At 45.8% G+C, this 27,943-nt stretch overlaps 1 protein-coding gene across 3 annotated transcripts in view; it reads right to left on the reverse strand.

Annotated features, from left to right (window-relative positions):
• The window catches only part of PLXND1 (plexin D1), a 131,905-nt gene that overhangs the window by 63,693 nt on the left and 40,269 nt on the right, over positions 1-27,943 (reverse strand). For all 3 annotated transcript variants that reach the window (XR_010589033.1, XR_010589034.1, XM_024105001.3), the window contains exons 7-15: positions 26,815-26,923; positions 24,842-24,944; positions 14,981-15,085; positions 12,035-12,124; positions 10,701-10,794; positions 7,275-7,438; positions 5,030-5,181; positions 3,672-3,771; positions 2-141 (exon numbers count right to left, since the gene is read on the reverse strand). Coding sequence is in view for 1 of the 3 variants with exons in the window: in XM_024105001.3 (XP_023960769.2) it covers positions 2-141; positions 3,672-3,771; positions 5,030-5,181; positions 7,275-7,438; positions 10,701-10,794; positions 12,035-12,124; positions 14,981-15,085; positions 24,842-24,944; positions 26,815-26,923 (1,057 nt within the window). In the remaining 2 variants the exon portion in view is untranslated. The remainder of the gene's footprint in view (position 1; positions 142-3,671; positions 3,772-5,029; positions 5,182-7,274; positions 7,439-10,700; positions 10,795-12,034; positions 12,125-14,980; positions 15,086-24,841; positions 24,945-26,814; positions 26,924-27,943) is intronic.

The following is a 27,943-nucleotide window of genomic DNA, read 5'->3' on the forward strand; positions in this document are numbered from 1 at the left end:
CGTGAGGTTTGTGCACTGTTTAGTGCTATTGACCAGGATGCGGAGATCAGATCCTACGCTGAGATTACTCCCTCTGATGGTTACTTTGGTGCCTCCAGCTTTAGGGCCAGCACCTGGAGCCACGGACTGCACCTCAGGGAGCTAGAAAAAGAAAGGGGAAAGAAAGGTGAGATTTTTCAGCAGTTTCCTAACCCCAATAACCCTATTACGTGGCAATCTGGACATGAGTTCCATTTTAGTGTCAGATGTTGCCAGTGCTGTAACACCACCACAGAGAGAGATCTGGCTCATTTTCCAAACAAAGGGAGAGACCAAATCACACAGGCTACTTACACCTCTCTAAAGCGAAGAGCGGAGCCACCCTCCAGGCCTCCAATCTACAGATATACCTGAGTCCTGGTCTAAAAACCACAGATGGGCTCAAACCAGAACCCTGAATTCAAATCCCCTTGAACCTTGGGACTATGTGGATCCAGATCTGAATGTAATGGCTTGTGTCCAATCAATAAGGAAAACATCTCCCTTGGTCCAACTCCCACCTGAGTGGGAGGCTACCTATAAAGCCATGTTGTATGGCGATTTTGTGATCTGGGCATGCATCCATCCGGGTCTGGATAATCAAACATTAAATTTATTTCCCTGAGTCAGGATTCAAAGCCAGATCTCCAGGGGTGACAGCTCCTAGCAGGGAAGCCACTGAGTTGGTTTGCCCCTCAGTGTTTCCCTCTGCCTTCCTCTCTCCCCATTGGAAGCTACTGAAATTAACAAGTGCATTTTTTATATTTGCAGCCCCTTGGAAATTTTATTGAGAGTCAAGGTTCAAGGCTTTGGTGCCCAATAGAATTCTGAGAACCCAATGAATGCCATGTGGCTCCCATATACAGTTCCAAAGAGAAGTTCACTGGGTAGCTTCCCTGCCCTGGCATGAACAGTACACATGGCATGAAAAATAAGTTTTAAATCCTTTTACAGAGCATTCTGTGGTTCCCTGTAAAAGAGCTACAACATCCTTGAGGAACCAGATGTGCAGGGTTTCAGAGCATATACAATACTGTGGAGACCTCAGCCCTACTACAGTCATTGTATATTGCTGAGAAAAATACATGCAAGCTGATAGCAGCAAATATTGTTAAACCGCTTACTGTCCCATGGTACTAATGTCTTTTCCTGTCAATTCCAGCCATACTGTCCTGCTATATTACAAGTTCTTCTTGTCCTTGTCACACACTGGGATGGATTGTATTCCTCTATAGCCATTTCCCCTGGGGTTTCTGATTGTCTTCCATTTCTACAGTATTTATTTTGTTAATTTAAATGGATCAAAGCCTTTAGGCGGCTGACCCATGCATCGGGCCTCTCCCTCATATATTAAAATATATAATACAAAATATAACATAAAGGATTATTTGTGCCCACTAAGCCCCTCAAGCTCTCAGCCCAATCCCGCCCCATTAGCTGGGGTCTGTCACTTGCAGCTTGATCATCAGCTGGTAGCATTGTTACTTTCCACAGTAACTCTTGAAAGTTCAGCTCTACTCACAGAGACCTGGTTGGAATGCCCTGGCACAATCAAAGGTCCAAATTTATCTCTGGTGCAAGCTCAATGGAGTTACAGTAGAGATGAATTCCCCCTCTTTTATGTGTTCCTGAGTAGGACTTTGAAACCCCCAGAACAGAAAAATCCCTGTGGAAGCCATTTCAGCTTCTTACAAAGGGTTTTCTGAGAGTCAGACATTGTCAGATAGATCACTAGCAGTTCTGGCATTCAGATCTCACCTAGGCCAGTTTTACATGGCGAGATCTGTTTTACACTCCATATTCACCCTAGCATATGTGAGAACAGAACTGACAAAGAGGAATCAAATCACTCAGCTCTGCAATGCCGCTACCTCTGGGGTGGAACATGGTTGCTGTTTCAGCTACAATACCCTACACTTTGTAGGGCATTATTTAACCCAATCTTTTCTTTACATACATTCAGGTCCTGACCCTGGGATTTCAGTCTCCACATGTTTTGTTCCATTTCCTAGCCCAGGCTGAGGAAAGCAGCCGATGATGAGACAGCCTCCTTCCGGTGAGAGGAACAGAAAAATGGCTCCTCCTGTTTTCTCTGCCTAGCGGTTTGGCCATAGACACAAGTCTGGGCAGTGGCTAGGAATGTAGGGCTCTCATGAATGCAGGGTTCCAGCTCAAGGTGCTGGCAGTTGATTTTCTTTCTTTCGTTGGTGTCGCTTTTGCAGATGTTTCCCAAGATGTCTTCCCCCCACACACCAAAAACAACTTAAAAAGAAAGAGCACATCTGCCTCCAATCCTTACCCTCTCACCTCTGTGTCACCAACACAGCTGATGTGCTCTGAGGTCTAATTTTCTGGATTACAACAGACTCATCCTGGAGACTCATGATTCTCTGGAAATCCCAAACTCTGCAGGAAAAGCAACTGGATCTTACCAGCATCTGCAGCCTGCACTACCCTTATGATATCACATGATATCTAACCCAGCTAGCTTTGTCCTTGTGGGACATTTTGGATGTGAAAAATCTAACACCTACTAGAACCTGAACCTCCTGACAATAGGATCCCAGTGCACTTCCACTGAACCGGAGGGGAACCAAAATCAATTTGGAAGTAATGACAGGTGACATCTTATTTCAGGCCTCTAGAAGCTGGGACAATTATATATTCTATTCCAATCAAAACCACAGCACAAACCCAAGGAACTATAGTAAAGTAGCATGCATTTGGTATACGAATCATTCCAGTGGGCTTGTCCTAAACTGCATTGGGCTTCTCACTAATGGGTTTGACCTGAGACTTGGTCTTAAAGGTAAGAGAAGCACTAGTCTCTTTCAGACCACTAGAGAAGGATGACCATCTCCATGGGCTACTGTACAATGTTAACCAAGAGAGGTCTTGAGAAACACCTGCTATACATCACACAGGTTAGCTGACAACTACACCTGCACACAACTAACCTTTAAAAATCTGGGCGTAAGTACTTGCCTGTGAAGTCACATAGCTAATGCCTCACCAAATTCATGGTCCATTTTGGTCAATTTCACAGTCATAGGATTTTAAAAATCGTAAATTTCATGATGTCAGCTATTTAAATCTGAAATTTTATGGTCTTGTAATTGTAGGGATCCTGACCCAAAAAGGAGTTGTGGGGGGGTTACAAGGTTATTGTAGGGGCGGGTTGCAGATTGCTACCCTTACTTCTGCGCTGCTGCTGCGCTGCAGTTGGAGACCAGTGGCTGCCAGCTGGGAGCCCAGCTCTGAAGGCAGAGCCACCAGCAGCAGCGCAGAAGTAAGGATGGCATCAGGACCGTCCCTACCCATACGCAAAGTACGCCGCTGCGTAGGGCACCAGGAAATTTGGTGCCCCAAATTTCCTGGTGCCCAATGCAGCTGCATGGTGCTCCCGCCCGTTCTCCGCCTCTTCCCCATGGCCCCCGCCCCAGCCCTGCCTCTTCCCAGCCCTGCCCTGCTCCACCCTGCCTCTTCCCACAGGGAGCTAACGTCAGCCAGACTGAGGCTCATAAAGTGAATAGCTGAAAGCATCGCTGATGGCTCCTGACTCCATGAGCTAGGTTCTTCCTTCATGTAAGCCAGTGGAGCATCAGAGTTTCACCAGAGATGAATTGGGACGCAATGAGATGGTGGTAACTTACCACATAGGAGTACCGCTCCCTTGATTTCCCTTCCCTGCTCACGTTAACTGTCACTACATCGGAAAATATAGAGGGAGCTTCTCCAGTCTGGCATACAATGCTGCAGAAGAGAGAGATGGAAAAAGAGAGGAGACACGTGGTCAGAACAGAGCGAGAGCAGAGCTAAGTAAGACTGAGCTTTCCCTTGCAATCCGCCATCGTTGCATTATATGCAGCTCCAGTGGGCCTAGTAATGGTGGCAGTGCTAGCACAGACCAGCCACCTGCATTTTTACCACCACATTGTCTACAGGTGCTTTGAGGAGAGTAAGGCAACACTGGTCAGGAACGTCCGCATGCTGTTTACACTGCAGCTGCCACTGTGCTGCCCCCACAATAGTTCTGCAGAGGGATATTTCAAGGAAAAGCTCAGTGGAGACACAGCCAAAGGCTCAACAAACAATACTGGTCTCACTGATATATGTGGCCTTGTACAGGGATCCCTAGAAGACACTGTTACTTAGCCAGTACCTGCTCTCGTTTTCAGCTGCATAGCAGAGCATGGGCTGAGTTTCTTACTAGTAGTGTCTAGCTATTCCAGCATGAGGGGCAAAATCTAGTTCTTTGTCAATCAGGCACGGAGTTGTTGGTGCCAAGAGACTCTGCCTCAGAGCGTGGGCATTCTGGACTGTCTGACCTGCTGCTCTTCAAGACCTTGGTTCATAGTCTAATATAACCATCTCTGTGGGAAACTGGCTGGCAGAAGGGGGGTTTTGAGGCTTTTGTGGAGAATTTCACAACCAAGGAGGCTGGAGACAATCACCTCAGCTTTCCTCTGAAGCCTGTCTGGAAGTGATAATGGGGAAGGCTAGAAAATAATGAAGTGAGACAGTACTGATGTGACGCGTAATGAAGGCGAAAGGTTTGACAGCTTGGGGGAGCAAAGTTCTACATTCAGTCTCTGACCAGGTTCTCTGCAGGCAACAGCTGTGCACACTTCCCCCACACTGTCCCACCAAAGGGCCTCAGCCCTTCGCTGGGAGTCTCCTTGGCCCATTCAGTCTTTGGCGGAGACTGCCAAGGAGTGGCCAGTTAGTGCCTATTGTATGGGTGGGGTTGTGTGTCATGTAGACACTGGGAAGCAAAACTGAGACCCCCAACAAACTTGTCTCATTAGGTTGAAAAGCAGCTCAATGCTGGTAACTATCAGTCCCCACTATGGGTGCATGCATGCATACCTGAATGGGTCACTATCAATGTCACCCGGCCAGCCATTTCCCCAGGGGCAGGGGGGGAATTGGCTAACTGAAAAAGGGAAAAAAATAAACAATCCTTAAGCACAGTCTCCTGCTTTTCAATGGCTCAGCCTGAATTACTCACGCCTCAGAGACCATGTATCTGTCCCAGAGTGGTGCACATCTCACACTCCCTATCTTGACAGCATTAACGACATCACTGAACCTACGGCCCAGGTTCCTTCCTCTTATTGTGAGCAGAGTTCCTCCTTCCAGGGGCCCGCTCAGGGGCTCAATCTGCCAAGGAGCCAAAGGAAAAGGGGAATGGGTTAAAACAGAACTGCAGAAAAACCTTTTTGATTTGATTCCCAAGTAATGTCTGTGTGTGTGTGTGTGTGTGTGTGTGTGTGTGTACACACTCCATTTAATCTGATTCTGTCCTGCCTCTCAGGCTCCAGCGTCACATGCATGGGCCACCTCCTCAGCATGCTCTTCCTGCAGGAGCTTTGTCAACAAAAAGGCCTTACAATTCTCGGGTGAGTCTGGTGCCCTCTGTGGGCATAGAGATCACTGCATCTGCCATTGAAAATGCAGCCACCCCTGGAGAGAAACACAGCAACTCTGCACAACAATTTAGGAGACAGAGTGGAGCAGCAGAATCTTCTGAGACTGTTAGTTCTTTGGGGCATTATGTGTGTGGACAATGCCTAGCACAATGGAGTCCTGACCTTTGACTGGAGGCCTCTAAGCTCAACAAATAAAAAAACAAATAAATAACGAGGTGGACATTGGCCAGGGCACAAGTACCCCTCCCCTAATATTGTGCTGGGGCACTGGTCCCTTGAATCAGTCAGAGAGCAGACTGCCTCCTACTGAATTACTTTGTCTCATCTGAATACGACACCCTGCTTAGTTGGGATGGGACCACTGCAAACAGCGTAAATGCTGCAGGCTGTCATGCTATTTTACTGCACATCCATGGGAGATTTGCTTTGTTACTGTCTGTTTTGCAGTGGGCCACTTGGCTGCTTTGATTTTGTTATTCATCTGGTCTAGTTAAATACGCTGCCCTTAGAAAAGGTCCTTTACATTTAACAAACTTATCAACAAATAAAGCCAGCAAAAGCTGCCTGGTAACATCAGCCTTTCTCAGAGTGTATTTGGAGAGGTTGCAGCTTGCCACTCACTGTAGCTGCTGCCAACACAACATGACGTAAGCCAGGGGGTGGAAGGTCAAGAACGGAGGCTCCGTCTTCTGCCAAGCTGGTTATGGCTGATAATGTTCCACTACTATGCTCAGTGCCCCTTCCCTATACAATTGTTCTTCTCCTGAGGATGACTCTGTAAACACTACAGCAAAGCTGGCATGTTTCTGTGATGGAGGATTTAGATTCAATGCCCAGTGTCTGCTAAGGAAATAGCATCACAATCCCGTGACAACCTGAATTCTTGTGGTTTGTTTCCATTATTTTTTTGGCAAGGAGTTGATAATATTTTATATGCAGGCGGGGGGAGGCTCATCAGAGAACATTCCCTTCCCACTGTTGGGCCTGTGATAGTGACAAGATGGAATTGGCTATGGGAAACACAAAATACACACACACAATGTTACAGCACTCAGCTTATGAGCGGATAGCTGTATGCTCGTCCCTGCTTTGGTGGGTTCATTAGCTGTTTTCCATAGGATCTTTGCTCTCCAGATTTTTGCCCATTCCCATGAAGTTGATCCTGGTATTTTCCGAATACACACTCTTCTCTGGGACTCTGCATCTGGAGTGGAAGTTGGTGGCTAGTCCCCTATCTCTAATCAAAACCCAGGATTCCAGAACATCCCAGAGCAGTGGGAAAGTTGGGATCCAGATCTAGACTTTGGATCAGCTCTAAAACACACTGACATAAAGTTCACTCAGACACTGTGAACCTCACTATAGCTTCAGGGCATGTGTGGATGGAGTTTTGGGTGCAGGTTATTATTTTATCTGTACCCATTCTAATGACTATTCCTAGCTAATGAATCTTCTGATTGATTCTGAAAAATCACTCAGCATGAATCCATTTGATTTTCCCATCTCCCCAAAACAACACATGGCTTTGGAGAGTCTGACAAGCTCTGGTTTTCCCGCTAGAGTGATCCCGATTGGATCCTATTGTACCTAGATATCATCCGCAGCTAGTCTGGAGTTTTCAGGTGAATGGGCAGCATAACAAATTGGTGAACAGAATGGTGCCAGTCTTGAGGATTTCTCAGTTGTCCCGACTGAATGACTGGTAGTAGATGCTACACCTGTGACCCTCCCCTTGATTTTGAAACTCAGGGCTGTGTTGTTTGTTACATTATATGGAGTGATGCTGACCAACAGAATGCGCTCTCTGCTGCATTCAAGTCTTACCTTCCTAATCTCCGGAGCAGGACACATGACTGGGATCTGTGGGGATTCAGTGTTTAGTCTGCAAATGGAGCTGCTCTCACTCCAGATGCATCGGTGCCCCATGTCCTCTCTCCCCAGGCACTGAGAACAGTCTGTGCTTCCAGTTGCACAGTTATAGACCTCCACTAAACCACAAGAGACAAAAGCGAGTGTGAGTTCCCAAGCCTGGGTCTTTCATGACTGTGCTTAGCTTTATACAATCAAACACCAAACCAAATATATATATTAACCCATATAGCATATGAAATCCAACAGGCGAGGAGGACGGTTTGCACATAGAGGAAGCTGAAGGGGCCTTGGCTGCGATCCTAAGGATTTCCCAGAAGTACTGGGCATTCATTCCCACTAAAATATGATTTAGCATTAAAAAAACAACCCTTTTGTCAGTTTATGTTACATTTTTCTAATTCTCGGTATCCACATGGGAAGCAGCTCGGTACAGCTGACTCCATCCTGCTGCAAAGCAATCATATTGCTTCCATTTTCTGTGACAAAAATCTAATCGTTACAATGCTCTGTACAATGTTTACATTCCCCTTCCTTCCCTTTAGCAGCTATGAGCTCTCTTGACTCACTGCTCCCATTAGGTCTGCTTGTCTCTGCTTCCTAATGATTTTCCTACAGTGCTTTCACCTCTTTATTAGCTGATGCCTGGGTTACATAACCTTCTCAACCCTCAGGCCCTTAGTTGTTGAAATGTGGGTACCCTATGAATCAACAGTTAGACATGTTCAGGAAACATTATTTTCACTTCCCCATTCCCTCAAACCCACACATGTTTGCAGGAATGTGTAAAACACAGAAATAATCATACTCAGGAATGGCACTTCTCTTGCATTGTTCACCAGGGGGAATCTCAAAGAACTTTATCACACAATTAACAAATCCCTCCAAGCCTTCATATGCAGATCCATCACCCCTTTACAGAGGGGGAAACTGAGGCACCAAAAGGCTACATTTTCAAAAGTGCCCACTGATTTTGAGTTCCTCTGCTTTGGAGCACCCTACTTGAAAGGTGTAGGGCCTGGTTCCAGGGGCATGCATAGCTCTTATTGACTTCAGCTGGAATTGTGTATGCTCAGCATGTCGCCAAATCAAACCTTGGCTGTCTCAAACTGAACACCCTGAAATGGAGACCTCTAAAATCTATGAACCTTTTTGAAAACATTGGCCCCTGTAACCTGCCTAAAGTCATAGAGCAAGTCAGAGGTGAGACAAGAAGAGAACCTAAGAATCTTATCTCCCTGCTCCAACCACTTAATCAAATTGTTGTCAATTTTTTGTCTGGGGTCCAATGCCCTTTCCCAGCTCCCCACATAACGCAATAATCCACCTATGCTTAGGGTATTGAGTCTTCACAATTATGCATGAAAATTTCCTATTTTCCATGCAAGAATTGCTGGTTTAGCTCCCTGACTTAGTGTGTCACACTGGGTTTTATTAATACTAAGGTAATGGGCTTACACGTGATATTTGATATTTTTGGAGATTGAAACATGGTTTAGAATAAAGACTGATAAAGAAAGGTGGAGAAAATGAGCGAGAGTGGGGAAAATCAAAAGTAGCTTGACCTAGGCCAATAGAGGAGTTATACTGTTGTATAACTGGCCCCATACATTTTGGTCTTGGTCTGCAATTGCTTTTGTAAACCTCTCTGTAGTTTCAACTGTACCAATCTGACTAAGGTAGAGTGGAACCAGAGAAGTTGGTAGAGAGGTTGATTCAAATTATGCAAACTTGAATCCAAACTTGGGCCACATAAACTAATAACTCCTCCATGCAACTATAGGTGTGGATTCAATGCTCTTTGATGAACTCTGTGATTTAAGAGGCTACAGGTGTTCGCCTCCCTGTCTTTTCTGAACCCAACAACACTCATCTTGAGACTCAAGTATCCTCTATTATGAAGAGAAGTGACTCCAGCCCAGTGCCCCTTTCTCTCTGATACTCACCACCTAGATTAGTTCAAGAAATTAAAGTGCCTTCATCCTGATCCCCTTCAGCAATACTTCTCTGCCCCTGGGAACCTCTCACTCAATGTTTTCCCCACTGCCTGATTCCCTTGCAAGATGCCTCTTTCCACCATGCCATACCCTACCAGGAAACCTGTCTGTCTGGGCTTATAATAGATGTGTTTCAGTGTTTCTCAGCCTAGTCAGGATCTTCTCACTATAGCTCATGCTAACGGCCTGATTCTCCTCTCACACCAATGTAAATTAGAAGCAACTCTAATGAAGTCATTGGAGTCACAGTGATGTAAAGCTGGTGTTAGTGAGAAGAGAACCTGCCTCATAGATGCTACATGCAACATTAACACAGGTTTAGCTGGAGAATTCAAAGCACGGCAAAGGCAGAGAGGCAGGACAGAGGAGGCGGTCAGCATGTGAACAATAAGTCTTGGCAGGCCAGTGAGCTTGTTCTGCACTAATCTAGGGGCCTGTCTACATGTGGGGTAATGCACACTGCTGGGGGACGTGTGATTTCTAAAACGCACTAAACAGGCTGTGCATTAATTGGCCCATGTAGACCCTGCAGGTACATGCTAAAAGCTCCTTAGTGTGCTTTAACAATAATCCTGTTTCAGAGCTACACTAAAGCTCTCTAGGGAACGTTTAGTGCGCACCAGCAGGGTCTACATGGACCAATTAATGTGCAACATGTTAGTGCACTTTAGAAACCAGACCCCTGTGGTGTGCATTACACCACCGAGTAGACAAGCTGCTAGAGTCGGGCTCCACTCCTCCCCCCACTGCTTTGGGTACGCTTTTAATCTGACTTCTTTGCTCCTTGTTTAGTTTGCTGATGCAGCAAGGAGCTTTTCAAAGAACCCTTGTATTTTTCCCAGAGATACAGCGTGGGTCTGGGGGAATTATGTTTATACATTCTATTCCTTCTCAAGATTTTTTTAAAAGTGAATTTTTAAAATGCATTAAATGTTGATCCCAGTTCCCATAAAAGCTTCTGCAAGGGCCCTCCCCTATCTATGCTTATCTCCTTTGAGCTAAATTCCTTCACTGACCCTGGGAGACACTTCACATTTTCTGTTGAGATCTATTATTTCAGAATGTTCTGTTCTATACTCTACTGACAAGCAAGCAGTCTAAACTGGGGTGTTAGCCTGAGGGTGATCTTGTGTGTGTGTGCAAGATTTATGTCTATGGCTTTGTATGAATGTTTGTCTGGGGGGTATAAATGTATCTGACATGTGGTCTGTGTGCACACATGCTCGTGCATGTTAAGCTGTGTGTATAAGATTTGTGTGAGTTGTGTGCATGCATCTGATACTCAGAGCACTCTCTCTCTCATGACTCTAATGTTTTGTTAGTTTTCTAGGAGCCTTTAACCTAACTAAATTAAAGTAGAGTGAAAAATATCTTCAGCCCAAACCTGTCATCATCTGTGGACTGTCAATGAATCTGTCTGGCTTATCCTTCAGCTGAAGGTTTACCGGGAAGATATGGCTTTTTTCTGATGTGTGGAGCTGCATGAAGAAAGAAATGAACATGTTCTAATGAAATTTACTAAAATAGCAGATTACCCCCTACACACACACGAGATGACTAACATCCTTCATTATAACAGTGCTCATATACTTTATAGTATTGTTTCTCAGAATGAAAGGCTCCAATCTTTAATAAAGGAATCAGGGGAAAAGGAAAGGAGGGGTATTTTTTCTGTCCTCCTTAATTATTTTCACGGAGACCTCAGCAAAAGCAGAACCATCCATTGTGGAGGTATTATTTAACACAGGGGCCTGTATCTGCTGATCTCTAAGTGGAAATGAGTAAGAAAATGTAGCAGGCTGCCCTGTCTACATATTTTAAAATGTTCCACCAAAATATATGACTAAGAGAAAAGTCTTCCCTCAGCCTTCTTTTTAAAATGTTTCCGTCAGAACCCTGTTCTGCAGGGGTGGCACCTAACTCTATAGTTACACTACGGGACTTGAATATTTTGGAGACATTACTAACGGATACTGAGATCAATGTATGTAAATAAGGGATTATTCTTCAGGCTACAGCTACAGCATCCTTTTCTTCACGGTTATTATAAATTCCCCACCATCCCCATAGCTGATACAGTCTCTCCACAAATCTCTGACATATGTTCAGCGGATACAGGGCAAAAGCCTGCTCCCACTGAGGCTAAGGGGATTTTTTCCATGGACTGCAGTGGGGGCATGATTAGGCCTTGTAAAGGCTCAATTCTGCAAGATGTTGAGGGTCCTCATCTCACACTGACACCAACAGGAGCTGAGGGGACTCAGCACCTTGCAAGATTGAGCCCCAAGTGACAAAATGCTCTTTCCTGCAATACTGAGCATTGCCTATGGGCAGATTAGAAGCAACAGGATTAGATGAACCCTGTAATAGGAACTCTCTAAACAAGGCCAGTGACGTTTATTGGGACATGCTGGGAACTAATGTACTAACGCAGAGACTGGGTGGGGTGAGAGCTGCTAGACAGTCCCATGGGATAATGCAGAGAAGACAGGAAGCAGAGTGCCTGTGACTTTGGAATGCTCTCCCCAGCCATCAGCATATGCAAAGAGCACTCTGGGGCATCTTTCTGGCAATGCTAAAAGCCGCTTTGTTTCCTTTCCAGTTCCGCATTGTTTGCGGGGGAGGGGTGTTTTATTTGTTGTATGTTAGGGAGCTGGAGAGGTGAGATGGGCTCTATCCAAATGCCCCTGTTTGCAGACCCTCTGCCCAGATACTTACCAGGACACTGCTGCACTGAACGGTGGAGGTGTTCACCCATCTGGCTTCAAACGTCCTGTCAGTTCCAAAATGACATTCCAGAACAGTATCCTAGAAACAAGAGAAGAGAGGAGAGAGTTTTTTCAGCAATATACTTTTCTATTTTTTCCACCAGAATCAGAGATGAATGGAGCTGCAGGGCTTGATTCTGACCTCTTTCTCCTGTGAACATCAGAAGCAACTCTATAGATCAGTGGAGTTACCAATGGGATAACTTACTCAGACATTGGAATAGGACCCAAAGGTTTGAATTTTGGGATTACAGATCCTGATTAACCCTGGTTAATCATAAATAACAAAGGGAGTAACCGCTTAATCGCCACCATGTTAAACATCACACAAGGGACAGATCCTGGCCCGTCTGCTACAGGAAAGCTGCTCTGGCAGGACAACTGAAGATTTCCCTTGGAGTGAGGGAATCCACGGCTTGAGCAGGGGTGGGAGGTGGCATGGCCACAGCGTATAGTACTCTGGAGATCCTCAGCCAGCACAATCACTTGTAGGGGGCTTTTATAAGGGTGGAATTTAGAGTTGCTCTGAGGCTGTTCTAAGTAACAGGACGAGCCAAACTGGTCTCTAGCTGTCTTGGTTAAGCTGAACTGTAATGTGGCCAGTCATCTGGGCTTAAAGCCGCTTTTGGCCCCCTAGTGTCAACTGTGCTGAGCAGAGCTATGGTACAGTTAAGGATCTGGCACACAGTATTTTTCAAAAATAAATTTCCCTACACTATGTTACTAATAACAGCAGAGACCAAATTCTGCTCCCGGTCTTCCTAGTGTATACATCCTGTGTGAATAAATCCCGTCTCCGAGGCTCAGTGCAGCACTTTTAATGAGCACTAAATAGACCCTAAAAACCACCGCACAGATTTGATAAAACAGCCTGAAACGTGAAAGAAGCTCCTGATTGATTCATGGCAGGAGCCAACTGACTCACACAGCACACGTACGGCAGCAAGAGCGAGGCTGAAATCCTTTCACTGTTAATCATTACACCAATCTGTAACGCAGGGGTAAGCAACCTATGGCACGTGTGCTAAAGGCGGCACGCGAGCTGATTTTCAGTGGCACTCACACTGCCCGGGTCCTGGCCACCGGTCTGGGGGGCTCTGCATTTTAATTTAATTTTAAATGAAGCTTCTTAAACATTTTAAAAACCTTATTTACTTTACATACAACCATAGTTTAGTTATATAATATAGACTTATAGAAAGAGACCTTCTAAAAACGTTAAAACGTATGACTGGCACGCGAAACCTTAAATTAGAGTGAATAAATGAAGACTCGGCACACCACTTCTGAAAGGTTGCCGACCCCTGCTGTAACGTATGCTCTTTAAACCGATCCATGCCCTCTCCCTCTTTCGTTAACACATTAGCAGTCTCAATAGCAGCAGCAATGGATCTCGCTTCCTGGATCCCCTCTGTGCTGGGAATGATCATGAGTTACAGAGCTTCTCCTGAGAAATGCAGCAGAACTAATCTTGCTCTGCTGCTCCAGGAGAATTTTACAGACTGGAGGAGTGAGGAAATCAAACTGCAAGGTAGTCGTCTGGGCTGCCCTCTGGGAATTGAGGTGCCTCAGTAACCTTCCTGTTTACTCCATTGCTGATCAGGTTACATGTGCTATGTCTTCCTCTTTAGCCACCTTGTGGCTCCACAGAGGAAGCCGGATTTTCTCCCATTTTGCTGACAATACAGGGGCACATCCTTATTTACAAATGCCAGACCTTAGACAGGAAACTGCAACCAAGTTACAGCAGAGAACAGTTTTCTTTGCTGGTGTAATGTACAGAACAAGGTTTTCCCGAAGCTTTGTTAACATCACAGCCCTACAGCCTGATCCTGCTTGCCTGCTGCCCAAGCCCTTTACGCCTGAAGACATGCCCAAGATCTGCTCATCACTCTGAATAAAAGACAAGATAAGTGGTCATTGGTGTGCACATTTCCCCATTTGGCATCTGTTTTTGTGGTAACTGCATAGATGAATTAGGCCCACAATTGCACATGAAGGTTTGAGAACCTGACCCAAAACAACACAAGACAGTTTTCCATAAATACCAGCATTTATTATATTTCCCCACCCCTCTGTTATTTCCTCTGTCCCTTCCTGGCTTCTAAAACACATCCCAGAATGCATCACTCTGTGGACACTGCTATGATTTGCATTTGCCCCATGCAACCACCTACCTGCCAAAGGATTTCACAGAAAGGGACATCATTTTTTTAAAGTAAAGTTAAAATATATTTCTGTGCCGGTCTGGTTAGTGCGGGGCTTTCTGCCTATATTTCTGGACTTAACTTGGTCTTCATGCTAGCTTTCCCTTTTAACGGTGTTTCTTTCTTTTCCAGAAGCAAGGCCCTGGGGATTGCCCAGCGCACTGCTTGGTGAGCATTCCCTCGTGAGAGCCAGACACCTGCATGCTCACAGGATGGAACATGGAAAACATATCCACCAAAAGTGTGAATTTTATTTCCCCCAAACATTTTGTTCTAGTGGATATTTTACAATGTGCATAAATCCACATACTGCACGCATGCCATGAAAGGTCTGGCATTAACTATAATAGGTCCCTAGAGAACGTCCGTATGCAAGCTGAATTTTCCCTTTGCTTTTTCTATTTCAGCCCACCCACCCAGGTGGCTACTTTTCATGAATGTCCTCTGCTAGTACAGCTATCTCTGCATTTAATGAAGGTGGAAATGGGTAAGCTGCTTAGGACTAGATTTTAATGGGCGTTAGGTGCCTAAATACCTTTGAGGATCTGGGACTTCACTCCTGTATGGGCAGAGGGTGGCACTCCCTCAGCAGAATCCAGTAGTCTGGCTCTTGGACTTGTTATGTGCCACAGTAGGATCACTTGGTTAGCTCATTTGAACCTTTTTGCTTTGCCTACAAATTCAATTACCTTGGAGAAAGCAGCATTAGCCAGTGAGATCATGATGTCCTGAGAAGCCCCCGTGGGCATCGGTTCTAGCGAGGCAGGTACAATCCGTGGACAGTCAGTGGTGCTCTGTAATTTAGAAGACAAGAAAACAAAGAAAGGTTAATGGGAAACTTTGCTGAGAACATGTTGAGCATTCTTATCACAGAGACAGAAGGAAACACTGAAAAGTCATGAAAAAGTCCTCTTCAGTCATACCTTAAAGTCAGCCTGAAGCCTACTAAACAAAGTGAAAACACAAGCTGACCCCATGCTGTCAGGGAGACTGCATGGCTCGTAGAACTGGGAATGTGACCCTAACCTTTTACCTCTGGGTCACCAGTTTAAGTCCAATCCAGGAAGGTGGTGACCAAAAATCAATACCATCTGATGGCTGTGTGATAGCAACAAGATGGTCGCCCCAGTCCAGTTCCCAGCAGACAGCTGTCCCCACCACTATCAGCACTAACTGGCACCCTTGCTGGTGATCTCAGTCTAAGACCAAATGGGAATGAAAATTGAACAACTTTCTCGCCTCGTCTTGCAGGGCTGCTTCCCCTTCAGTACCTGTTCAGCGGTTATATAGAGGACTTCCATCTCCCCGTGACACGGCTGTCAATCTGGGACTCTTCACTTTGCACAGTAAAAAAATTGTTTGTAAATCAAAAGCAAAACCATATGCTCTCATCAGGTGCCACTCTGGGGCTGTAACTACAGTGCCATTATTATAGTCACTTAAGTGCTAGAGGAAAGTGCCAGAGGGACACTCAAAAGACATACTGAACTGTACAATGGCAAAGCTTCCTGCAAGACCCCCTCTTGTCAGCAGAAAGCAAAATGTCTTGTAAATTGCAGTGCACATTTCTATAAGCCCCTGCAGAGATTTCACTTTACAGTGGTCTCCTATGCACATAGGCATTTCAGATGTGTGCGTGCACGTGAGAGAGACAGTGTGAGAGTGTGTGTGTGTGTGTGTGTGTGTGCATGTGTGAATGAGGGTGGGGGACTATAAAGGGTTGTAAGAGGCATTAGAGAAGGAGTAGCCAAAGCAGAATCGCTGAATTTAAAGATCCAAGTGAAACTGAAAAATGATTTTTAAAAGTCATCCATCCTGTGTCATCCTCCACTTTTCTTCTCACTTGGGTGTGATGGCTCAGAAATTGGTCTGATTCTAAGCCCAGATCTTTATGACAAACCCATCCTGTTCTTTCATGAGATGTAAACTGCACTGCAAACAGCAGCAACAAACTAGGCCAGATTCTTCTCTCCGTTACCCCAGGGGACATCCAGAGTAATGCCTTTGACAATGGAGACATTGGGGTAAATGACAGCAGAATATTTGATCTGATATGCAGAATAATTTATAACAAAGGGCATGATTCTCTTCTCACTTACTGTAGTTTTACTCCAGTGTAACTCCACAGACTTCAGTGGAGATATTCCTGATTTACACCACCGTGAAATTAGAATCGGGCTGTATAACACTAAGACACACAGCTGAACATTTTCATATTTCTGGAAGCTCTCTGTGCATTGGGAACTCTTAGCACTTAGAGTGCCTCTCCTGGCTCTTCTAAGCATGGCTTCAGGGTCAATGAATTATCTTAAAGTGTTTGTTTGACTGTGGAAACCGTGTTTCAGTTCTTATCAGGACACTGATCTTAACCAAGCACAGTCAATGCTGCCTCATCATGAAGATTAAATAACAGAGAGAGAGACACATGGGAGGGGGAGAGACGTAAAAACAACAAAGAAAAGGGTTTGAGGGAGATTTCAGTCCATAGTCTCCTTGAGTGAAAAGAGTTAAAGCGAATGCAGCTGAGGACTGAAAATTTATGTGAAAGCTCCTATGGTCTTGTGCGTCCTTGCATGTCACAGCAACCAGCTTGGCTTGCCAGATAAATACTCTCACAGGGCTGATTAACTCGTTGTCCCGCAGTCCCTTCTCCTGCTGTTCAACAATGACTGGAAAGGGAACTTTCCAGCTGATTAGCTCATTCCTGGCTGGATCAGGGAGAAGGGCCTGAATTTTTAAAATGCTCCTGTGTGGAGCTGATGTGGTATTTTCTTCTCAGCAGCGATGCCACAGGTGCTTGGTTTTTACATAATGTGGAAAGATTTATAAATGTTTAATTCAGGGTTTTTCAAACTTCAGTGCACCATGACACCCTTCTGACAACAAAAATTACTACACAACCCCAGGAAGGGGGACTGAAGCCTGAGCCCCGCCACGCAGGGGCAGTGGGGCCAAAGCCGAAGCTTCAGGGCTTCAGCCCTGGGCGGGGGAGGAGGGTCTGTAACCTGAGCCCTGCTGCCCAGGACTGAAGCCAAAGCCTGAGCGCCGCCGCCCAGGACTGAAGCTCTTGGGCTTCGGCTTCAGCCCTACGCGGTGGGGCTTGGACTTTGGCTTCAGCCCTGGGCTCAAGCAAGCCTAATGCCAGCCCTGGTGGCCCCATTAAAATGGGGTCGCGACCCACTCTGGGGTCCCAACCCACAGTTTGAGAACTGCTGGTTTAATTATTTCTGCTCAGGTTGCAGTTCTGAGGGCCTCATTTTCAGGCCTGAACAGTGCCTTGCTTTGCAAGAAATTATTAAAATCAACAGGAACCTGAGTAAGAATTAGTCCCCTAGTTATCAGCAATTCCAAGGGGGCAGAATTAGAGATGTGCCTGAACCGGATAGAAGATCTAAATCTACTTGAACTCTGGGGAACTAAGGATCCAGATATGAGCTTGCTGTAGGCCTAGTTCTAGTCTCCATGCAGTTACACATGTCAGATAGGATAACACTTCCTCAGCTCCTTTGGTTTTGATACAATAAAAGTGTGGCGGAAGCCAGAGTGTGGGAAAGACTTGGTGAAATCTTCACCAAGTGTCTTAACAAACCTCAGTGAGTTCCAGGTCCATCACGATAATTTTGTACCTTAATCTAGAAATTAATGATTAATAAATAATAATAATGATAGTAAGACAAGTGTATTTGTTTTGTTCCCTACAGTTTAGGACAACAATCTACCCTGCGCACCCTTCTGACCATGTTATTTCACTCTCTTTAGATTCCTCCACTGCCTTCCTCTCCTCCATTTCATCAAATTCAAGCTTCTCCTCCTGATCTTCAAGGCTCTGTATAATGTCCCCTCAGGAATTCTCTGCCTTCATCCCCTGCTCACTCATCACGGCCAACTAGACATCAGCTTGTGAAAAAGGGTTTTGGTTTTGCAAAAAGCAAAAGCAAACCCAGATGTGGTTTGGATCTGGGTCCCATTTTATCTGATGCACCAAAATGACAGAGGTTCTGGCATTGGCATCTCTTAACAATACTTCCCAATCAGTGGCTCATGAGCCCTGCAAGGCTGTTGAAGAGCAACCCATCAGAGGGATTTCCTGCTCTCCCTTTCTGAGCAAGTGAAATACTGGATGGGAACAAACATGGAGGCAGGAGAGAAATAGACATAAGGACTCAAAGGGAGTCTGTTCCCAAAATATCAATCAAAAGGAAAAAATAAAAAAGATGACCAATTTCTTTCTGGATGTGGTTTGGCAGAGCCACCACTGCTATTCAGCTTCAAATTCATCCCAAGCCACAGAAAACAAAATTATCACTTCTCTGCAAACTAATGCCTGCTCTCCTTGGGTCAAGAAGCAACTACTCTCATGTCAATGAACACGTTTCAGTTAGGGTTACCATACGTCCGGATTATCCCGGACATGTCTGGATTTGGGGGTTTTAAATAGCCATCCGGGAGGACTTTGTAAAAATCTAAAAAAGTCCGGGATTTCCCTCCCAATGCAGAGCGCGGCGCGACTGACAGACCGGCCGGGCCGGATTGAGCCGCTTGCATTGGGGCCTCCAGTAGCCAGAGCCCCTCCTCTATTCCCCCCTCCCCTGCAACCTCAACGTGCCGTGTCGGCAGCGCTCTGGGGGGGGGCGGGGGGCGAGGCTGTGTGCTCCACGGAGGAGCGTGGCAGCGTGTCTGCAGCAGCGTGTCTGGCTCCATGTGGAGCCAGACACGCTGGCCTGAGTGGCATGGTAAGGGGGTTGGGGGGTTGGAGAAGGGGCAGGGAGTCCCAGGGGGCAGTCAGGGGACAGGGAGCAAGGGGGTTTGGATGGGTCAGGGGTTCTGGGAGGGGCCTGTCGGGGGCGGGAGTGTGGAGAGGGGTCGGGGCAGTCAGGGGACAGAGAGCAGGGGGGGGTTGGATGGGTCGGGGGTTCTGGGAGGAGCCTGTCAGGGGGCGGGGGTGTGGACAGGAGTCGGGGCAGTCAGGGGACAGGTAGGGGGTGGGGTCATGTGGGGGGGCAGTCAGGGACAAGGAGAAGGGAAGCTTAGATAGGGGCAGGGGTCTCGGGGGGCAGTTAGGGGCAGGGGTCCCGGCAGGGGCCATCAGGGGACAAGGAGCAGGGGGGTTGGATGGGTTGGGGGTTCTGTGGGGAGCAGTTAGGGGGCGGGAAGTGGGAGGGAGTGGATAGGGGCAGGGCTACCCCCCCCAGGGAGTGTCCTCTTTTTTGAAAGTTCAAATATGGTAACCCTAGTTTCAGTGCAATTCTACATTTGCCAGTAAAGCTGCAGGTTCCATGCAGTGATTTCTTAGAAAAAAGTCAATCCAATAATGCTGTTTTTTTTTTTAAATCCTTCTACTATCCCAGGAATTTCCTTTGGATTTAAGTAGAAATATCCTGTGTACAAGCACATGGTGATTATTAAAAACATTAAGGACTAATCTGTTGGTTGCTGATTTTCAATCATCTCCTCTGCACTCTACTGTCATCCACTGCCAGGCCAGTGAAATCAATGGGATATTAGGGTCTACAGTGGTACATTCAGGAGTATGTCCGCGTGCCTGGTACATTCAGCAGCACAACAGATGCATTCTACCTGAATGTACCTGGAATATTCAGCACCAATAAGGAGATCAGAGACGGATGTATCTTTTCCACTTGGAATAACATTTTCAATAGCAGCTAAGTGACTGACTTTCAGTGAAATGTAGGCTCCTCAGGACAGATTTTAAAAGGTATTTAAATCGGAGGTAGGTGCTTTTGAAAATCCTACTAGGTACCTATCTAGAATGTTAGGTGCCCAAATACCTTTAAATATCTGGCTCTAAGTGCCTAAGTCATTTTTGAAAATCAGATTTAGGTGCTTCTGACAATTTTACCTTTGGGATTTAGTCCTTAATAAATCTTTTAAATTATAGTTATGCATTTATAAAGCACCTACCATCTGAGGATGTCATGGAGTTTTACAAAAAGGAAATAAGTCTCATTGGTAGGTACTATTATTATTTTCATTTTCCAGGTGGGGAAACTGAATCACAAAGGAAAAAAGTAAGTGACTTGCCCAAGGTCACACAGCAAACCAGTGTTGGGGGCAGGTACAGATCCCAGGAGGTCTGATTCCTAATCCCTCGCTCTCACCACTGAGCAAAGCTTCTTACATTCTCCATGATTAATCAGCATTGTGAGCCAATGAAAAGGGCCCATATAATTGAAAAAAAGAGGGCATGGCTTGCTAGCACCGTGTATGTCTTTATTTGCACACACAATTACTGCAACTAGGCACACAAATCAGGTAACTGTGTGTGCAAAAGGGCATTTATGTGCAGGCAATAGCCTGATATTCATGTGCAATTGTGCACTCAAATGTGGGTACACATTGGCACACACTTTTTTTTTGATGATTTGTCCCTTAATTAAAACTAAATTGATATCCCTGAAGCATCATTCAAAGACTTGCTCTAAATTTTTCAGTAAGTAACAGCTGTAAACTCAAGAGACTCAGTGATTCTCAGATGCATCCAAATCTGGAGACAAATCCTCAGGGTTCTTACCCAGCTTTTATTCTGTCCCTACTGAGGCAAATCTCCCATTGACTCCAGAGGGAGTTTTGCCTGTGTAAGGATCTCAGGATCTGTCTCACTGAGCCTTCTGGAGGTGATTGCCTTTGGCAGCATTGAGCTCATCTGATTACTTTAATCCTCACTGGTTCAGGCAGTTTGTTCCTTTGATAGTCCAAGGATTCTAGAGGCTGAAAAGCTGTGAGGTGAGGCTGTGGTCAAGGGGTCACTGAGACTGCTATACTTTCCCTAGAGAAGCAAAATCAAAACGATCAGGCAGTAGGTGTAACATGCTCTGTGAATGTTTTTTTCCCTGGAGGAAAAGGGGTGGTGGTGGTTGGGGTTGGGGCTTTGAGTTTCCCTCCCCTGTGCATTCAGGGCTGTACAATTCAGGCTTTGTGGAGATACAGGGCTGGACTCTGCTCTCATTCCCAGCAAGGCAGTGTGAATCTGGAGAAGTTAGTCCACTGAAGCCAACAGAATGACTCTGGATTTACACTGGGAGCAGAATGTGGCCCACAGAAGAGAATTTGCCTGTGAATGAGGGACAGGCTCATAATTGTTCCCTGGAGTGTATTGGCTGGTGTTTTGGCCTGTCTAATTTTAAATTCAACCTAGTTATTGTTGAAAAAAGATCCTTAATATTTTTTTTTAAAGAAATGTGGAGTATCAGCTGGCTTGGGGAGCTGAATTCATTTGATGCATATATCAAGAGCCCAATTGTGCCAGCTGCTTGAATACCCTTGACTGAGAGGTTTTTGTTCATATGCATGTTTGGGGGGGATCACTGTTTATTCAAATACCTGCATTCACATGGAAAGAAGGATATTCATGAGTGTAATGAATTTCATCATTGATCACCACTAGGAAAAGAACACAGCGCCTTCAGCACTGGCCCTACTAGTAGCAGTAGAAGACTCTTATCATCTGTGTAGACCAGCCACTAAAGGGGGACATGATACACTTACCTACCGTAGTGGTACAGGAGCAAGAATAAAGCTATGTCTACACCAGTGTTCCCTCTAATTTTTCTCACCTATGTGCGGAATGAATTTTGTTATGTGCACCAATATAGAGGTGATGTGTGACACATGACTTTCATATTGGTGCACGTAACAAAATTCATGTGGTGGGGTGGGGCCGAGGGGCTCGGAATGTGGGAGGGGACTCAGGGCTGGGACTGAGGGTTGGGATTCAGGGGTGTGAGGGCTCCGGCTGGGGGTCCAGGCTCTGGGGTGGGACCAGGGATGAGGGGCTCAGGGACTCCCCCCAGATCTCTCTCCCTGCAGCAGCACCTGGACTGATGGGGTGATGCGCCTCTCCCTGCTGCAGCAGCTCCAGGACTGGGGCCGCAGGATAGGCACCCCTCCCCTGGTCCCAGTAGGTCCAGGCCAGGGCTGGGTTTGGGCTGGGGGAGAGGCGGCACGAGGCCGGGCTGTTCCAGCCACGACTGGGTCCAGGCTGGGCAGCCCTGGCCGTGGATGGGACTGGGCTGGGTTCCGCCGCCCTGGCTGGGGCTGGGCCGCGGTGCCCCAGCTGGGGCATCTGGGCCGTGACAGGTCCGGACTGCAGGAGGAGTTCCCCAGCCGCGGCAGGTCTGGGCTGCCCCGGCCGTGGCAGGTAGGGGGCCAGGCTAGGTTGGGGCTGGGCCAGGAGCTCCCGACCGCGGCAGGTCCCCAGGAGGATTCCCTGAGCACCTGCACGGCGCTAAATAGGCCGCTGCTGCGCAGCTTACAGGGAACTTAGGTCTACACTAGAGACCTTCCAGTGGCACAGCTGTACTGATGCAGCTGTGCCGCTGTACGATCTCTCATGTAGCCACTCTATGCTGATGGGAGAGTGCTCTCCCGTTGATATAATTAAACCACCCCCCAGGAAGCGGCAGTAGCTATGTCACCGAGAGAAGCTCTCCTGCCAACCTAGCGCTGTGCACACTACCACTTATGCCGGAGAAACTTATATCTATCAGGGGTATGTTTTTTTCACATCCCTGAGCGACATAAATTTTGCCGACATAAGTGGTAGTGTAGACATGGCCTAAGTCGCTGTTTGCATTTATTTATTTTCCTTTTTAGAAAGCTTCTCTCATCCATAGAGCCCTGCATGGATACAAAATTTGTATCTGCATCCAATCTATGATCTACAAAAGTGGTCCAGGGATATAAAGTGAATATCTGCAGATTTTCAGGACTCTACTCATTCAAACAGCAGTAACAACATCATGTGATTTAGTGACTAGTCTCGCACACAGAATAGCAAAGAGTCAAAGGGTCAGATTTTCAAAAGAGCTCAGCATGTTTGGTGCTGAGAACTTTTAAGAATCTGGCCCAACGTGAATGATTCATAAACAAAGCAAGGGCTACAGATTTATACTGTTCATTTAACAATTACAAAATGCTAAGAGATTTGGAAAATCTGTTCACAGATGAGTCACAAGCAGAGAAGAAGGTTAAATCTGCAATGAATATTATTCTCAAAGAACGATTTGACTGGCTGTGACTCAACAGATGCATGAAGCCTTTCATACTGTTTTTATATGGAAAGAACTGTATAGGATAAAAAGTTGCAATGTATCGGTCATATCTGCCTTCCTTCTTTAATGAATTACATGAGTTCCAGAGATTTCCACAAAGGGAGGCAGGGTATGAAGGGGCATGAATGGAAATCAATCAGATCTCTGAGGTTAAGTCTGGAAGAGAGAATGGAAAGTCTAATATATGGCCGAGGTCCTTGTATAAAGGTAACAAGCAAGGGGAATCTCTGTCTGAATGAGCTTGAAAGAGGCTCAGAGTGCTAGCGCCAAAGAAATATTCAATTTAAAATGTAAAAGCTTGGCTTCGAGGTCCAATAAATTGATTGCTAAAGGCCAATTTTATTTAAATTAGCTTCAGTTTAAATTTCAGAAGCTTGACTATGCCAAGTTCCTGTGTTATTAGGAGCTGTAATTTGGATAAAGGCGATTTTCTGCACTCACCAGTGGCGCTCTAGCAAGTTAGCTGCCATTTCATTAATGTACCACAACAGCCTAGTAAAAGCTAAAGGAATTGTAAGGTATTGCTAGATTTATTTTATTGCTTAAATCCAGGCATCCCAAGGTGCGTGGAAATCAAGGCATTGCTCCAGTTTGAATGGTAATAAAGAACCAAGGGACAAAGCCTGCTGAAATAACCAGGAAAGCTGAACATGTACATTGGAAGAATCCCACACATGAACAATTCTTTACTCTGTTACAAGATACACAGACACACACAGCTGTGTCAACGGCAAGAAAACCGGAGATAAACTGACGAAAGGTGTTGGACTGACCGCCCAGGAAACTGAAGTCCTCTTTTTAGCTGTAGAACAGGTACAGCTCAGTGTCAGTTTCCCCCACAATGCTTCCTCCTCAATCTAGAGGGACCACTTTAAGAATGGAGAGGGCAGACTAGACTCCATCTCAATACAATTTTTTATGCCTTCTGCTGAAGCTGCTAACATAGGTGCTAGTTGGGGCCAACAGATTATGTAATGTTGACACTTATCTACTAGAAGCAGGACTGCGACCACAGAACCACTTTGCACAGCTCACTGAATAGCCTCTCACTGTAACCACTTTCAGTCACTACCTGGAGACGCCATGAGATCAAGCACACATATGGGAACTAGCAACTGCTCAGTTCTAACCCTGGCTCTGCTACCAGCTCTCTGCATGCTCTTGGGTAAGTCACTTCACCAACCTTAGCATCAGTTTCCCCATCTGTGAAGAGAGGGCAAGAATACTTACTTGCCTACCTCACCGGGGTGTTAATCAGTTAATCAGGCCACACAGCAAGTCAGTGACAGAGCCAGGAACAGAGCCTCAGTCTCCTGAGTCTCGGTCCCATAGCTGACCCCATATATGTTCAGTACAGTATTCTAAAACCAATGGCATCTGGTCAACACAGGAAATTCCTCCAGGAAAAGACAGGATATAATAACAATAATGCAGCCAACTTACAAAATCTACGAAATAACAAAGCCCAATGTGCCTTACATTCATCTTTAGTGAGTCCTCACAATCAGAGTAATTGGAGACACACATGTATTTCTTAGTGCACCAATAACACTTCCATTTGGTCGAGAGGCAGCTGGTACATCTGAAATGCATAAAAAGCAGGTGCACTTAATTTTTAAAGGCCATGCAGATTTCAGCCCCCTCCGCAGAGCCCAACGTCAGTGTCAGGTTATAGTTCTTCACATACCTGTAGACTCTGTGTTCTCTATTTTATGGTCCCTAGGACAAATCCATTCAGAGAAGGCTCTGGTCGTTCTATCCATTCTTTTATTGTCAGGGCTATGCTAAGGCCCAAAAGCTCTTGAGGCTGTTCCCCTGATTCTGCATCAGGCTGGCCCTTTGTGGGGAATGACCTCTCCACAAACAGATAAAGGTGTCAGTTCCATTAACAAGTTCACCCTGGCTCACACAGTCAAAGCTTCTAGACCACAGAGTGACTTTAGGCAGCCAGGGAGTATTTGAGCCCCTCTCCCATTTTTAAAAATATGTCTTTTAGACCCTGTAAATTTTCCCATTAAATCAGGTGATGCTAAATCTTCTGGTGGCTTTTTCAATGGCTTTGTGTAGAGGCTGTGGAATCCTGCATTGACTGGGTCATTGGGTCACATCATTATATCCTGTAAATGTGCATAAAGTTCCATGGGTTGAAACCAGCATCACAATCTCATTATATCCAATGAGAGATACATGGCTATTCCCAAGCAGTTCTGGAAATGTACGGGATGGGACTCAGCGTGTCAAATGCATGGATTATTTGGCTGACTGTTTCTGTTGTTTAACCCTTAGAATCAGAAGACAAATGTACCCAGCCTGAAGGCTTTCAGCAGAGAGTTGGGACCCAAGTATACCTGGTTCTCTTCAATCCCCTCTTCTCCCTCTAGTCTTACAACTGGCTGGCTCCCTGCTCCTAACTCCCTCCTCTCTCTCCAATGAGGTTCCTCCGGCTTTCTTAGTCCTCTTCTGGACCCTCCCAGAACCACTGTAGCCCTGCCCCATCCAGCAGCCCACAGCCACACACTGCTGGTCCATATCACTGCACAGAGCTGCTCTGGGCTCCAGGCCAGTTTGTTTGCACCCCAGGCCTCACCTCCTGCTGTGATTCTCCCTCATACCCTGCTGGTTTTTAGCTTGAGGAAGTGGTCAGAAACTGGCAGTGGAATATGTCATGAGGTCAGCCACGAGATGATGGGCTTGTTTCTGGGGGATGTGGGGGTGGGGTGATGACAGGGCCATTTGGGAATCTGAAGGCATGAGTACATATCTGTCCTCACTTCCCTGCAGCCAGAAACCCTCCCTCTCCTTGGCACAGCAGCCTTTAGATACCTCCACTAAACCCTTGGAAATTGTCCAGTCCCCAAGGTACGATGCTTCCAACATCCCCTGACACTATGGTGATGGATTCTCTATAAATACTATAGATTAGATTAAAGGCAGTAGACTGACTAGATACATTCGATGCACACACAGATTAGCATGCAAGTGCTAAAGAGTTGGAGATTAGCCAGCACCCGAAGGGTTAACACAAAAAACTTTCAAATAAAAATATTGTTCATGGTTTTTTTTTTAAAGAAAAAGATAAGCCAGGCTCCATCAAAATGTCCAGATGGCTTGAGAGGCTGCTAGGACCTTCCTGTATAAATCCCTGGCAATCATCATCCTCAGTCCTGCCAAATCCTGCCCAGGACTCAAACGGTCCCGCTGGCAGGGAGGGCTTTTCCTGCTCAGTTAACCCCACAAGCAAGCACCCTCAGATGATGCACATACACCATTTTGAATTGCTCAATTTACATCTGTTCCCCGGCACAAAGATTTGGGAGTTTCAAGCACCAGGTTCTAAAGTGAGACACTGCAGAGCAAGCTACTATTTGTCAACACCCTGCCTTCTCCCCCAACTCTGACCTCCCCCCAAGCTGCTTTGGTTGCTGTAATTTATGGAAGGTGAGATCACTTACGCTGTTTTGGGGTAAATATTTCCAGTTCTTTTGCAATCATAGATGGTGAAATTGGCCCAGACAATATTTTTGCCGTTGACCCGTATTGCAGTTTGAACAATCACATGGTCTGAAACAAGCAAGCCAAAGAATATTGGATCACAAGAGAGTTTCTATTTTTTGCTCAATCTTAGAGGGCAAGACAAACTTCTGAGTAAATAATATCCCAGCTGCTGAAATTTTTTCTCTGGGGTTTCCTCTGGGTTGCCTCACAGAGTTCATATGTTCCTCCTCATTTAGCCCCCCTAACTTTAAACCCCTTGCCCCCAAAGTTAAATTAGTATCTTTGTCTACACTAGGTCCTAAGTGGTATTTTTAAATACGTTAATTAAATCCGATTAGTCAATATGTTTTAAAACCTCATTAATTTTCTCAGTGTGGACAAACCAACAGAGAATGGTGAAAAGTCCCATTTTTGGCTATCAACATTTGTAAACTACATTTCTCCTACTGTTTGCTTAATTGCTTAATTTTTTGAAATCTTATGATAAACACCCCTGGGATGAGAATCAAAGCCTCTTCCAAGAAGTGCATAAAAAATCAAAAGATAGGCTTCCAGAAATTGGCTTGGACATTACCATAAACAACAATACAAAGCAGTTCAATCACTACCATTCTTCCTACAGCTGGGGAGAACATCAAGGACATCTTTTAAAACTGCCTAATATAAATGGGATTTTCAAAAGTGCTCAGAGTGTTGGCCTAACTCTGCTCCCACTGAAATCAATGATTAAACCCCCATCAACTTCAGTGGAGCAGTTAGACCAATGGTGAAGACTTGTGAAAATCCCACCCTGAAGTCTAGAATGTTTAGGTCAAAATTTTCAAAATTGGCTACAGATTCTGGATGCCTCACTGTTTGGGTATCCAGCATGAAACTATCTGGGCCCGATTTCCAAAGGCATTGGGCGCCCACCTGCCCTGGCTTCAAGTGGGACTGCAAATGTGCAGTGTCTATGAGTGTCAGGTCCCAAGTATCTCATGCTGAGCATCCAATTTTGGAGGCATCCAAAGTTAGTGGGCAGGTTTGAAGATTTCAGTCTTAGTATTTTGGAAAGAGCAGCATGCAGATGGTATTAGCATTCCTGAG

Source organism: Chrysemys picta, chromosome 7 (assembly GCF_011386835.1).
Source record: "Chrysemys picta bellii isolate R12L10 chromosome 7, ASM1138683v2, whole genome shotgun sequence".
NCBI classification, from domain to species: domain Eukaryota; kingdom Metazoa; phylum Chordata; order Testudines; family Emydidae; genus Chrysemys; species Chrysemys picta.